The following is a 13,118-nucleotide window of genomic DNA, read 5'->3' as shown; positions in this document are numbered from 1 at the left end:
TTATTTTGATGAGGTGCCTTTCATTTATTTATTTATTTTTTTGAAAGAATATTTGCGCTAGCTTGACAGACAGGAATCAGAGCTATATATTTTCAAATACGATATGAAAGCACTAAATTTGTCAAATTACGGAGCAGGTGAAATTTTGATCGTTTTGAAAGACAGTAAACGTGTACTTAGGCCATTGGAAAGGAAAACAAGAGGGGGCTACGCTGACAAGGAACTGTGGGATTGCCGACCGCTTCCTCTAACAAAAGACTATTAGAAAGATAAGATGGCGGAATCAGTGGTGAATGAAACTGTGGCGAATCTTTCGGCGACCGTGAATGAAACAGCGAAGAATGCTACTGGAAGAGCCGCGGCAACTCCAGAGGGAATGTTAATGGCGTATTCAAGTTTAGTTTTGATGGCCCTTTTACCGATCTTTTTTGGTTCTTTTCGCTCCGTCAAGTATCTGATCGAACAGAAGGTTGGTCATTGATCACAACCTTTTGATTTTCCGCTTTTTGTTTTTATATCTTTTTACCTTTCTGGTATTCACTTAAAACTAAGAGGGTACGATCTTAGAGACCAAGATATTGGTTAGAATTCCAGTAATCTTCTTGGTGAAAGAGGAACTGGTTTTGTCTACGTGTACGTACTTAAGCTTAAGTTAACAACTTTTTTACCTTCCTCTATTCCTCTAGCGTGGGTGAAAGGAACACGGAAATCATAGATCATTGATTGACCAATCGTTCAGTGTATTTAGAGAAAACAATTTTACTCGTACAGTATTCTGCAATTGCCAAAGTAATTAGTACTATGATTAGTGAAAATAAAACCATGTAGTCAATTGCTTGTTTTCACGATGAGTTACTGGTTACTTTTTCTGGTTTCATCTATTCGCATAAATTTGGTAATAGTTTTCTATTTGGCTTATTGTTATGTATTTCTTTGGCCTTTTTGAGGAGTTTCATGGCATAAGATGTTGTTCGTTAGATGCATTTGGTTGTTCTTTATTCAAAGTGTACCAATAGATAAGCATGCCTTACTATGAGACAATTCCTCTTTGCCTTTAAGACAAGTAGTTGAACAAATACAATTTTGAAATGCATGTTCTTCTATCCTTTATGGTCCATCAACTATTTAATGGTATAGAGCAGCTCGTGGACCACTCTTTTCACTCTTTTGAAACCTGATCTTAAAATGGTTTGAAACCCTTTGAAATCTTGTTCAAGGAAGTTAAAGCCCTTTCAATCCCCTCTGAAACCTGTTTCTATCCAGCTGAGTTGTCATGGCCAATTTGGACTATTTGTGAAGGGAGGATGATGTAAAACACTGGCAAAGGGCAAAATTTGTTAGTTGTCGAATACCATTTTCATTTAAAAATAGAAATATGAGATGCCCTTTTGTTGATGCACATTTTGTAAAATACCCATTGTTGTAAATGGTATCTTTTTGTATGTAAATAGATCAAGAAGGGTGACAAATAGTGAGCTACATCATCAGAAAGGTGTCCTATTTTAGGCCTCAGTTTTTCTTCTCCTACTGCATACTGATCACATTGACTAAACATCAAAACTTTCTTGTTTAGCCCTATCACCATACTTTTTTTAATTTCTTTCACATCTGTCTCAAAAGAAATCTGGAGAAAAGCCAGAAAGTATGACATCAAAAGATGCTGCCATGTTTCCAATTATTGCCAGCTGTACCCTACTGGGCCTGTATATCTTTTTCAAGGTGAGACACTTAATAAGCAAACTGATTTTCTTTGATGAAGGGCTTGCGCTGGAAACACTAGCTTTGAAACTCTTAACAGGAGCCAATTTATGTTATCAACTCAGTTGATAATACTAAATTTCCCCTTGTAAAACCTGTGAACTTTTAAGTGGATAATGCCCAGTATTTATTTTTGAAACCATCTTTCTTAAGTTTGTAGGTTTACCTAAAAACAAATGTATTTGTTTCGGTTGGCCCAAAGAACCTTTTTAAAGGTTATATGAAAACCTTGAAATGGGAATGTACACGTAAATCAGTCTTTTTTTACATGGCTTGCCACTCTATTTGATTTACCTTTTTCAGATGATGCTTTTTCAATTAATTCAAAGCAGCGATAAAATGAGCCTCAAAATTTCCATGCATCATGCAAGAAATCAATCACTCAATTTTTAAACAAAAACTACCAACTGGCATGCAACTTAAAAAAATTGGCCAAAAATTTTTTACCAGCACTTCTCTGACTATGATCACCACCCACACATTTACCAGATTTGCATCGTCATAAATGTATATGTATGAATGGTTTTTTTAGGAGTGTTTCAGACATTGTTGGTTTTGTTTTTATTTTAGATATTCAGCAAGGAATACATTAACTTGCTTCTAACTTTGTACTTCTTTGGTCTTGGTGTATTGGCAGTTACTCATCTGCTCAGGTAATGTCTGCATCAGTAGGTGAACATGATCAACATTAGTTTAAGTGTAATGAAAATGCCCTTAAAGTTAGCCCTTAAAGTTAACCCTTAAATACCCTTGGGCCCATGTGATTATACATGTATGCCCTTCTGGCTGTTGAAGATTTGCCCTGCCTGAGTGCAAAGTGCCACAGTAAATTTGGAGTAGATAAATTGCACAGTTATGTGCAAATGTATCGTGACAGATCAGATCTGAGTGAATAGGTTTTTAGGGTTCAGCTTGAGGAGTGAAGAGATTATAATTTATTGGTCAGAAGACTTTTTTTTTGGTGACTATTTAGCACAAGAAATCAAATTACAGTCATTAAAAAAGTTAAGGAATTGAGGAAAAGTAATTAACTTTACATTACAACAAATCCAGCTTTAAACAGATGCTAGAGGTGTAATTACAAACATACTGTTGTTTCACCAAAATTAACATTCCATTGGGTGATTTCTTTGTTATTAGCAATGACATTAATGACTGTATTGTAATCTCATGTACAAGTCAAGGGTAATTGTGTGGGCAACTTCCAGTCAGCCTTATGCTGTGCACATGGCCAACTTGAAATTATGAGCCCAACTTTTTGCTCCAACCAATTGTATATGTTGGTTGTATTACCATTACTAAATGGAGAGTTGATCGATGCAGCTTTTGGTCTCCTACATTTTGGATCTTTCTGTTATGATTGAAACCCCACTGTTCCTTCTTCCTTTGCAGACCAAATGTTGAGCTTGTGTTGCCAGCATCATTTCCAAACAAGAACTATACCCTTGATCTTATAGAGGGAAAGGGTGAAAAAAAATCAGGTAATTGCATTAATTATTTGTGTATCACTCAGTTAGTATGTGTGCCATGATTGATGAAAATTGTGAGCTGTATTTTACTTTACAGCCTTCTAAATTCTAAAGTTTCTTTGAATTGAAATCTCTCCCCTCTATTTGAACTCATGGATATAACAGATATTGTACTAACCTTGTTTTCTCAGTCTGTGCTATTAAAGTTACAAACCAAGTTTTCCCATTAGTATTTAAGGCTGGCCTGCTTTGCGTTTGCATCATGTGCTCTTTTGTATATCCTCAAAGGTGCATTTTATGCAGATTGTTTTCTTTACCTCATAGAACTGGTGCACTATGAGTTTGACAGAATAGACTTGCTTTGTCTGGGCATCTCGGCTGTACTGGGATTGTGGTATTTATTGAAGAAGGTTAGTTGACTGTATACTTTCACATTTCATCATAACGCATCTCATCAGGTTGAGGACAGTCTCAGATGTAAAGTTTGCTTGGGAAGGAAATCATTCAAGATGTGGTATTAACTTAACCCTTCACACCCCAACATCAAAATTCATATTCTCCATAATCTCCATAAGCTGATTTGGCTGTATTACTGTAATGAGAAGTTACAGAATGGTCACTGTCAGGGTTGAAAGGGTTACTTGTAAGTCAAATAAACCAATGATGGCTGGTGAGGGTCATGATTTATACATTGACACAAATTACAGTTTTAAAAGTTAGAATTTCTTCCCTATCGACTATCTGTTAATTAATATGTAGTTTCTCTACTACCTTAAAACAACTATTGTAGTTGCTAAATTGAAAAATGTTCTTAAAAATTTCTATTTTAATAGTCCAACAGTGTAACAAGAGAAACTTATTTGGCAATTAAACAGGCTTTGTGTGTAATTTAACAGTAAGGCAATTTTCTATTCCCTTGCAGCACTGGATTGCCAATAACATATTTGGTCTGGCTTTCTCTCTCAATGGAGTTGAGCTGCTTCATTTGAACACAGTAACAACTGGCTGCATTCTCCTGGGAGGTCTCTTTGTATATGACATATTCTGGGTATGTACCTCAGTTTCTGAAGAAATTCTAGATGAAAAAACATTATTAAGAGTTACGGAAAGCGATTCACTTTTTACACATATTCCTCTAAGAAAAGTTTCACTATACCCTTCACAGTTCTGTTTTCTGCAGATGTAATCCAAATTCTAAATTTTTGTCAAGCTTCCCTTCTGTCTTTTTTTGGTCATTATTTTTAACTTCCTCTCCCCTCCAACCCTCTCTGTTTAATCTCCTTCACTTGGTACTCTTAACTTCCCCATTGTACCCACCCACCCCAACTCCCCTTCCTTACCACCCCTTTCCAAGAGGTAGTATGCAGGAAGTAAAATTCTGACTTTTGTTCAAATCTTATATATATTTTAGGTTTTTGGAACAGATGTTATGGTGACTGTAGCCAAATCCTTTGAGGCACCAATCAAATGTAAGCTATCAAAGCAGAGAGAGAGAGAGAGAGAGAGAGCGAGAGAGAGCTTTCACTCCTTTTCTTGCAAGGATACTTGTAGAGCAAATAACTCTGTTATATAGTGTCCTTTTACACTTGTGAATTGTATTCAACTAAAAGAGGGTAACATTAATATCTAACTACATTACTCAACCATAGAAGCACTGTTTTATTGGCAAAATGTTCAGTAAAAGTTCTTAGGAACTTGATGCCCAACCATTGGATTTTTTCAAAGTAATTGTCTGCAACTTAACCCTAAAAATAAATGCCTATGGTAGTGGTTTCCAGAGAGATAAAATTGTATGTCTATGCTTTTTAAAATATTATCAGTCTAGCAATCTGTCCCTGTTAAGGTCCTGAATGAAATTTAAACATGCTGAACAAATGTGTCATGATGCATCCGTCATTGTTGTAATAGCAAGCTGCACATATGATATGGTTTGTCTCTTTATTAAATTCATTTTTTCCTTGACCCAACTACAGTGATATTTCCAATGGATCTTCTTGAAAAAGGACTATCAGCATCCAACTTTGCTATGCTGGGACTTGGAGACATTGTTATACCAGGTGAGTTGAATTGCAGTCTATGACTGTTAATACTGTACAAAGTTTCTTTTTTACCAGTATGTTTGTCATAATACATGTAAATTGATGAAGATTTGTCTCTCTTCTTGTTATTTTTCAGGGATTTTTATTGCACTTCTGTTGAGGTTTGATCATAGGTGAGTGGTCTTGATTAAAATTTGCAGCTTTTCCTACTTGACTTGTAAGATTTGACAAGTAATTGTCCATATAAGAGTGATGGCACATGCTGGCTTAGAATGCTGGATGTTGTAAAGTTTAATATTGTTTATACCCTACTTTAGATCAACAAAAATTATCCCAGCTTCTCAAAGCAGCATATATTTTTTTAATTATCCTATCAACAAACCTCTTTGTTATAAAATGTACTCTGACTTTATTTGACACAAAACTGCTACATATGGAATTTTGGATTTTCTTGTCCATTGTTTGCCTCTCTTATAATTAGTTGAAACCTAATATGTAAAGAAAAGGTGCAATGATAATGGAATTGAGGTACATGTATGAGAATTTGACTAATACTCAGCCTGAAGATGAAACCATCCCTGTGTGAAAAATTCATGTTGTTGCAAGGCAACTTAAGATTATGCTGTGTTGTTTTCTCTGGATTATTCCTTACTACATGTGCATCTATTTGTTGTGGAAATTGGCATGTGAATATTTGTGATTGCATTTGTATTGAAAAAATCTGAAAGGCACATATTTATGAAATTTTCTGTTGACAGCAGCAAGAAAGACAAGACCAGCCGTGTGTATTTCTACTCTGGCTTTGTTGCATATTTCCTGGGCTTGGTACTGACTGTTTTGGTGATGCATACCTTCAAGGCTGCCCAACCTGCCTTACTGTATCTGGTACCAGCTTGTCTGGGGACCCCAATAACACTGGCTCTCTTAAGAGGAGAAATTTCTGATTTGTTCAAGTAAGTTTGATTGAGACAGTCATTTAAATTGTCTTCATACAGAGCTGTATATTAAATGTTAATGTGCAGTCAGTGGTGTACACCCTTCTTTTGTGGCACTGTTACCAAATGGTTACTTGCTTCTGCTTCTTGTCTTTTCAACTCTTTGGCTTTGCTTTGTTTAAAACCAATTGGCCTGCCTCATTCCAAATGAGACTGCAAGCCAGATTCTTTTATTTGAAATGCTTTTTTCAATATTCTGATGTGAAGATGTGGTGAATGTTTTTTGAAACCTTGCTACAAGTCCTCAAAGTATTTTTTCAATATTGTTCTAGGCTCACTGATATTTTTGCTGTTGTGACATTGTGCTGAAATAATTACTGATCTATTTTCAAAGTGGAACGTAGAGTCTTGAACAGGTCTCCAACGCATGAAAAACCTTCAAAAATTGAGAGGGTTAAGTTTAAAACTTCATCAACCATATGGTAAATCACACAGAATACTAGTTACATGGTCCAAAGGACAGACACGTTTTCAATTCGGCGTCGAAAGTAACGTGGGGATATATTTATTTTGTATTACTTTGCTCCATGACTCATCTAGAGAACTCATGCAATCCTTTTGGCCAATCAGGTGCAATACTAAAACCAAGCACGTTTGAGGGTGTCTTTGAGTTCCTATCGGCTCCCTAGAATATTTTCTTATGTTCTTCAGTCATTACTATCATTATTATTATTATTATTTTTTATTTTTTTTATGATAGAAAGTAAACTTTAATTCACTAAAATTCTTTTCCTACAATATAGTATAAACTTAATTAAATTAAAATCTGTCATAGGTCTCATTTCACATAGTTATTTTATTCTAATGATTACATTCTAATGATTACATTCTATTGACTACAATCTGTTACTTCCTAATCCTATCCTTAACTATTTCCAAGTTCAACCTAGCTCAAGGGAAATATCATGGAAAATCTTATTAGAAGATATAAAAATCCATCTTACATATTAAAAATCCAAAAATATTCTCAAAAAAAAAACAAACAAACAAACAAAAAACAGAAACTATTCTCTAAATCCAGCTTGTTCTTTTTCGATCTCAAAGTCACAATGTTCAATTATTATTATTATTATTATTGTCATTATTATTATTTTTATTATTGTTTTTTTGAAATATTCGATCAAAACACGCTCTTTGTGTGTAACACGACTCATACGTGTCTACATCATTACAGGTACGAGGACAACCCTGAGAAAGATAACAAGGAGGAAGACAAAGCTAGTCAAGGAGAAAGCAGCGAAGAAGTCAACGGCGAAACAAAGAAGCTTCTGTAATCGGACAATACCTCTAATAAATTATTGCGCCGTTATTTTTAATTTAATTTTACCTTCCATGTTAGGCTCTCAGCACTAGATTAGACAAAGACATGAAATCTGTTAAAAGCATATGAAACACTTCAAGATTAAGTTCACGCCTTTAGAGTATTATGTTGAATGCTCTCCACGGACATGTGTATCTATTTTTCGGAACACTTTTGTGTGACATCCACCTTAAGCTGGAGTCGCCTATTAAGAGAGTGTTATTTAAAGTGGAAGGACACAATCTTCGTTGTGCGGAGCCTGGGTTCTTTTGCTCTTTGCTTGCGTGGAAATGATGTTTTGTTTTGTTGATGGAGTACCCCAGTCCAATTTCTAGGAGAGAAAAAACCTTACAGTGAGAAAACTGGCTAGAAAGATCCTGTTTCGGAAAAGCTGATATGTGATTTTACTCGCTAGAAAATGAACGTACGCTTTTCCTTATATTTTTCCAAAGATTTCCATGGAGGCTTAGTTCTTGTTGGGTTTTACTCTTAGCTCAAGATGTTGTTTATGGTATGCAAGATGTTGCTGTTGTTTATGGTATGCTAAAAGTTAAGGGAAGTAAATCTTAAAATGGGGGTAAAATTCAGTATCAATATACTGGTTTGCTTCATGTGGGGATTAAACTGACTCGCTGGGTATCATAAAGCACCAGCATTTGACTATCTGCATATTTCTCAAATGGTGTAATTACTCACTTGAAATCCAATCAATTACATGATTATGCTTAGAAGATAACGACCTTTACAAACTAGTAAACTGTATCAGGAAAACGTCAAAAAATATTGTCGTAATTCGAAGAAGAATAACTAAGAAGATAATTTATAATCATATTGAAGTACAACTTTTGCTTAACGAACATAAGTTATCGCAGCCATTTAAATGGAACTACCCTCCTCGGACAGAAACTGCTACCACACCAATAAATAATAGTACCAATATGTTGATGTATGTTTTTATTTTTTCGAGTCCGAAAGAATGTAAAAGCGAGCAAACTAATCGATCACTGAGTCTCTAGAAGTGGCAATTCTATCGCATTTCAACCTGTTAGCGGTAGCAGGCCACCATCTTTCGTAACTAATTGCGCACGTGCGAGCATTTGCGTTAATGTTTACGTGTTACTATGCGCGCGTCCAGGTGCGCAGAGAAACTTTAGGAATCACCAATAACACGCGCGCAAACTTGGCGCGTGTCGTTAAAATTTAAATCTCTTACTATGACGACACTCGGAAAGCAAGTGTGTATGACCACAACTGAAAACAAAGTGAAACCCCTTCTAAAGAAGTGGCATTGGTTACTGATTGATCACAATCTTTGAGGTAAGTTGGGATCCTTGTTAATAGCTGGTTTCCTGAAACTATCGGGTTGGATTTGAAAAGTTTGTTTTGGGTACGTTACGTTTATCTACGGTCATTCAAGTCCTCAGCTGTCGAAAAGGTATATAATACATGTGAACATGGAGTAGATCCTGAGGCTTAGATCGTTTGCCTGGCAACTTCATGAAGATCTTTTGTTTTCTTGTTGGTTTATAAGCAAAGAAAATGTGGCTCTGGAAAATTGAAACTTGCCACCCAGGACAAACACGCCTTAGCAATTGATCAGTACAGCGCGGCCTCTTTTCACCTGTTGTGCAAAAAGCTTAGAGGTGTTGAAACCGCACCTGCGCAGCTAGTCACCGGGAGAACTTAAAAGAGCAGGTAACTTAAGTGTGACTTATGAAATCTGAGCCAGCTTCAATGTGCTGAAAGTACACTTTGGTTGTTCTTACCAAACGAAGATAATTTCACGCTCGTTGCTCCTACTCAGTAAAGTAGATGTCATGGGCTAAAGCTTAGGGATGCACTCATCGTAAAGCGGGTTAACAATTACATACATGATACAGAAACTTTATTTGATCACGAATTTAAGTGCAGCTGAAAAGCAAATAGATAACTGTTCGACTCAGGCTTTAGCTGTGTCAATGTTTCTGCCATGAGCTATGACTGTGAATTAAAGATCCTTTATTCATGCGATCAGACTGTGGTCTTTCTTGACCTAACTTGCTGGATGAACCTGACCTGAAGTACATCCGGTCCTTAACGTTGGAGCACTTTGCTCCGGAAGGAAGTCAGACAAATCGGGGGATATAAATAAAAAATGAAGATTTAGATATATGAAAATTCACATATTTGCACTGCGGTGGAAAGATGAAATTAGAAGATCCTCGCAGCTAAGAACACTACTGAAACTAGTAGTTGTAAGTAGGACCTGAAAAAAATTTCAGGCCCGTACGGGATTTGAACCCATGACCTCTGCGATACCGGTGCAGCGCTCTACCAATTGAGCTAACAAGCCAACTGGGAGCTGGTCAATGAATTGGGTACAAATAAACATCCGAGTGAATGAAGATTTAGATATATGAAAATTCACATATTTGCACTGCGGTGGAAAGATGAAATTAGAAGATCCTCGCAGCTAAGAACACTACTGAAACTAGTAGTTGTAAGTAGGACCTGAAAAAAATTTCAGGCCCGTACGGGATTTGAACCCATGACCTCTGCGATACCGGTGCAGCGCTCTACCAATTGAGCTAACAAGCCAACTGGGAGCTGGTCAATGAATTGGGTACAAATAAACATCCGAGTGAATGAGGATTTAGATATATGAAAATTCACATATTTGCACTGCGGTGGAAAGATGAAATTAGAAGATCCTCGCAGCTAAGAACACTACTGAAACCAGTAGTTGTAAGTAGGACCTGAAAAAAAATTTCAGGCCCGTACGGGATTTGAACCCATGACCTCTGCGATACCGGTGCAGCGCTCTACCAATTGAGCTAACAAGCCAACTGGGAGCTGGTCAATGAATTGGGTACAAATAAACATCCGAGTGAATGAAGATTCAATTCATTGACCAGCTCCCAGTTGGCTTGTTAGCTCAATTGGTAGAGCGCTGCACCGGTATCGCAGAGGTCATGGGTTCAAATCCCGTACGGGCCTGAAATTTTTTTCAGGTCCTACTTACAACTATTAGTTTCAGTAGTGTTCTTAGCTGCGAGGATCTTCTAATTTCATAAATAAAAAATGTTTGAAAAACTAATATTTTCTTTAACTGGCGTTTGCTAACCTATGATAGACGGTCTGGTATTATCAGAGGGTTACAATCTCTTGGTACCGGTAGGAATCTTTCTTCTTTTTCTAACTTCCTTTTAAACTTCTCATGCACAAATCTGCTTGCTTGACAACTTTTCCAAATCAGCCACCCCCTCCCTTCCCTGTTACTTATAAAGTTAACTTTGCTGCCTTTAAAACCTTTTTTGGGCCTGAAGCTATTACTGTTTCATGAACTTTGTAATCCAGCATGCATGTTACTTGCAGTTTTTTACCTCATTTTACATCATGTAGTTCTTCCGAACAATCTCGATGTTGAGCATTAATTACACAAACTTACTTTGTTTCTAGCTTATTCATGAACTCAAGACTCACATATCAGCGACATGAGACAGATGTTCGTCATATCCCAACAAGTTGTAATCAGAGAATGGGAAACCTCAACTTGACAATCAGAACGCAACCCGCAGGGGCAAATCAGAACAACGCATATCATCCGGGAACTCATAACCAAACCCCACAATATTGGGGAACTAATCAACGTTTCCCACAACCATCACCAACGAATCCATTTCTCCCCAGGCAGATGGGAATCCCTTGGTTCCAAAATCAACGCACGGCAGGAACAAATCCGAATGCAGTGCAACATCCGAGAACTAATCTGCACTTAAATCCGACACCAAATCAGATTGGCAGCGTCCATGCGCAGTTTCCAGGCCCTCCTCTTTTTACGCCATGGGTTGGGACATTTCAGTTTCAGGGAAATGGTCAAATATGTGGAGAAAGGATTCCAAGTAGGGCCACATTTCAGTTTCAACCAGCGACGACTCGGGTGAACAATAAAAAATTAACGCCATCGAGACAGAGACAGAATAAATGGTTTGTGAACTCTGCATTATTCGGACTGGATGAAAGAGTGGAGAAACAGCAAAAGGAGGAAGGAAGTCCACAGGTAGAAGAAGCCAGCCAGGCGCAAAAAGAAATAATTGCTAAAATTAACCACATAAAACACCTTTCAAAGAGTTATTCCAAAGTCAAGGCACTTGAACTTTTGTGCGAAGACCTTCAGACACCCGTGTTTGGAGATTTTCCGGGGTACGAACAAGAAAGGACTATAATGAAAAATCTTGCACACTTCTTAAAAGAGCAAATAAACGAGATAAAACGGGTTGAGGAGGAAGAAAAAAGAAAAAATTGGCTAGAGAATTTTGAACCGACCATGCGCGCCCCTTTTCCTGTCATAGCCATCAAGATACGCGAACTCGAGAACAAAAGGAATATGCTTGAGAAAGAGAGGAAAGACTCCGAAAACTTAAACAAGGAGGGTAAAAATTGCGCAGGTGAACAAGGAGAGACGAAAAAAGAAGCGGACATGTTAAAGGCAGAAGTAGAAGCATACGATATTCGCTTGAAGGCCATGAGAGAGAGGCAAAGTTCGGAACGGAAGAGCATCGATTCAAAACGCATCCAACATGAACGGGAAATGGAAGAAATAAACAAAACTTACGATCACAGTTTACACGAAGGTCTTCGTAGTATACAGGAAAAGATCGTTCAGGAAACAAAACTGCTTGTCGAAGTAAAAAAAGAATTGTATGACATGAAAAACGAAAATGAATGTATACAATTACGTATTTCTGAGACGGTAGCCAAAAATGAAGAGTTCAAGAAATTGTGCGCTAAATCCTGAAAGTTCCTCGACCATCGTTTGTATCCCACTAGTTTTTTGGTTTGTTTGTTTGCTTGTTTTTTTCTTTCTTTTTTGGCTTGCCATTGTCACTATCAGATTACCAGGGAGATGAGGAGATGATCATTCCATGAGTAGTACCTAGTTTACCGACAATCATTTCCAGTCCTTTATGCTCGTTTGTATGCCAAGTCTAATTGTAGGTTCTCAACTAATTGTAATAAAGTATTATTATTAAACAAAGTATGATTGTAGCATCCTGGCGGTTAATTTAGGGCTTTGGAACCAGGGTTGTGTCGTAAAAGATACAAGGGTTTGTACGATTTCCTAAATGCTATAGTTTGTTTGCCAAGCATTGTGAGTTCTCAACCAATTGTAATGAAGTATTACTATTAAACAAAGCATGATTTTAGTATCATAGTGGTCAGTTTAGGGACCAGGGTAGTGTCGTAAAAGATACATGGGTTTGTGTATCTCAGCATGCATAGGCTATGCGGAGGAATTCACTTAACTCCCAAGATCTCATTAGTAATTCTCCTTACTGTCTGCCATACAGTTCTTGTGATGTTAGTTTGGAGAATTTGGTATTGGATCAACTTATGATCCCTCAATTGATGTTTTTCTTTATTCTCATCACTTGTCTGCTTGATATTGCATTGACATTGTAAGGAGAAATTCTCTCTTGGTCACTCATGGGAGTTAAAGGGTTAATCTTTAGTAACCAATAGTTAGTTATATAGCTTGTATAGAGGTTGGAAAAACCCACTAAAAGAAAATCTGAGT

General features: G+C 37.0%; 2 protein-coding genes across 3 annotated transcripts; both read left to right on the top strand.

The window, feature by feature from the left end:
- Nucleotides 1-175: 175 nt before the first annotated feature.
- On the top strand, nt 176-8,500 carry LOC113686818 (signal peptide peptidase). 2 transcript variants are annotated; one of them, XM_027204495.2, is made up of 11 exons: nt 176-469; nt 1,621-1,719; nt 2,329-2,411; nt 3,151-3,239; nt 3,552-3,637; nt 4,150-4,275; nt 4,639-4,696; nt 5,201-5,284; nt 5,403-5,439; nt 6,025-6,219; nt 7,436-8,500. In XM_027204495.2, the coding sequence occupies exons 1-11, from the start codon at nt 275-277 to the stop codon at nt 7,533-7,535; spliced, it is 1,152 nt and encodes a 383-aa protein (XP_027060296.2). In that variant the 5' UTR covers nt 176-274; the 3' UTR covers nt 7,536-8,500. The 2 variants fall into 2 exon arrangements, with proteins under 2 accessions (XP_027060296.2, XP_027060297.2); XM_027204496.2 differs by having other exon boundaries at nt 189-469; nt 6,028-6,219.
- Nucleotides 8,501-8,760: 260 nt separating this feature from the next.
- On the top strand, nt 8,761-12,579 carry LOC113686807 (uncharacterized). The gene is made up of 2 exons (XM_089189797.1): nt 8,761-8,878; nt 11,000-12,579. Exon 2 carries the CDS (start codon nt 11,007-11,009, stop codon nt 12,336-12,338), a length of 1,332 nt encoding a protein of 443 aa, XP_089045923.1. The 5' UTR covers nt 8,761-8,878; nt 11,000-11,006; the 3' UTR covers nt 12,339-12,579.
- The last annotated feature ends 539 nt before the right edge of the window (nt 12,580-13,118 follow it).

Source organism: Pocillopora damicornis, chromosome 12 (assembly GCF_964200805.1).
Source record: "Pocillopora damicornis chromosome 12, jaPocDami1.2, whole genome shotgun sequence".
NCBI classification, from domain to species: Eukaryota; Metazoa; Cnidaria; class Anthozoa; order Scleractinia; family Pocilloporidae; genus Pocillopora; species Pocillopora damicornis.
Note: the sequence above shows the minus strand (reverse complement) of the source record. Positions and strands in the feature narration are given on the sequence as shown.

Excerpts from the sequence above, each read along its gene's own strand:
- LOC113686818 (XM_027204495.2), top strand. The coding sequence starts at position 275 with ATGGCGGAATCAGTGGTGAATGAAACTGTGGCGAATCTTTCGGCGACC. Across the intron at positions 2,412-3,150 it reads GCAGTTACTCATCTGCTCAG|ACCAAATGTTGAGCTTGTGT; the intron begins GTAATGTCTGCA and ends CTTCCTTTGCAG. Across the intron at positions 4,276-4,638 it reads TTGTATATGACATATTCTGG|GTTTTTGGAACAGATGTTAT; the intron begins GTATGTACCTCA and ends TATATATTTTAG.
- LOC113686807 (XM_089189797.1), top strand. The coding sequence starts at position 11,007 with ATGAACTCAAGACTCACATATCAGCGACATGAGACAGATGTTCGTCAT.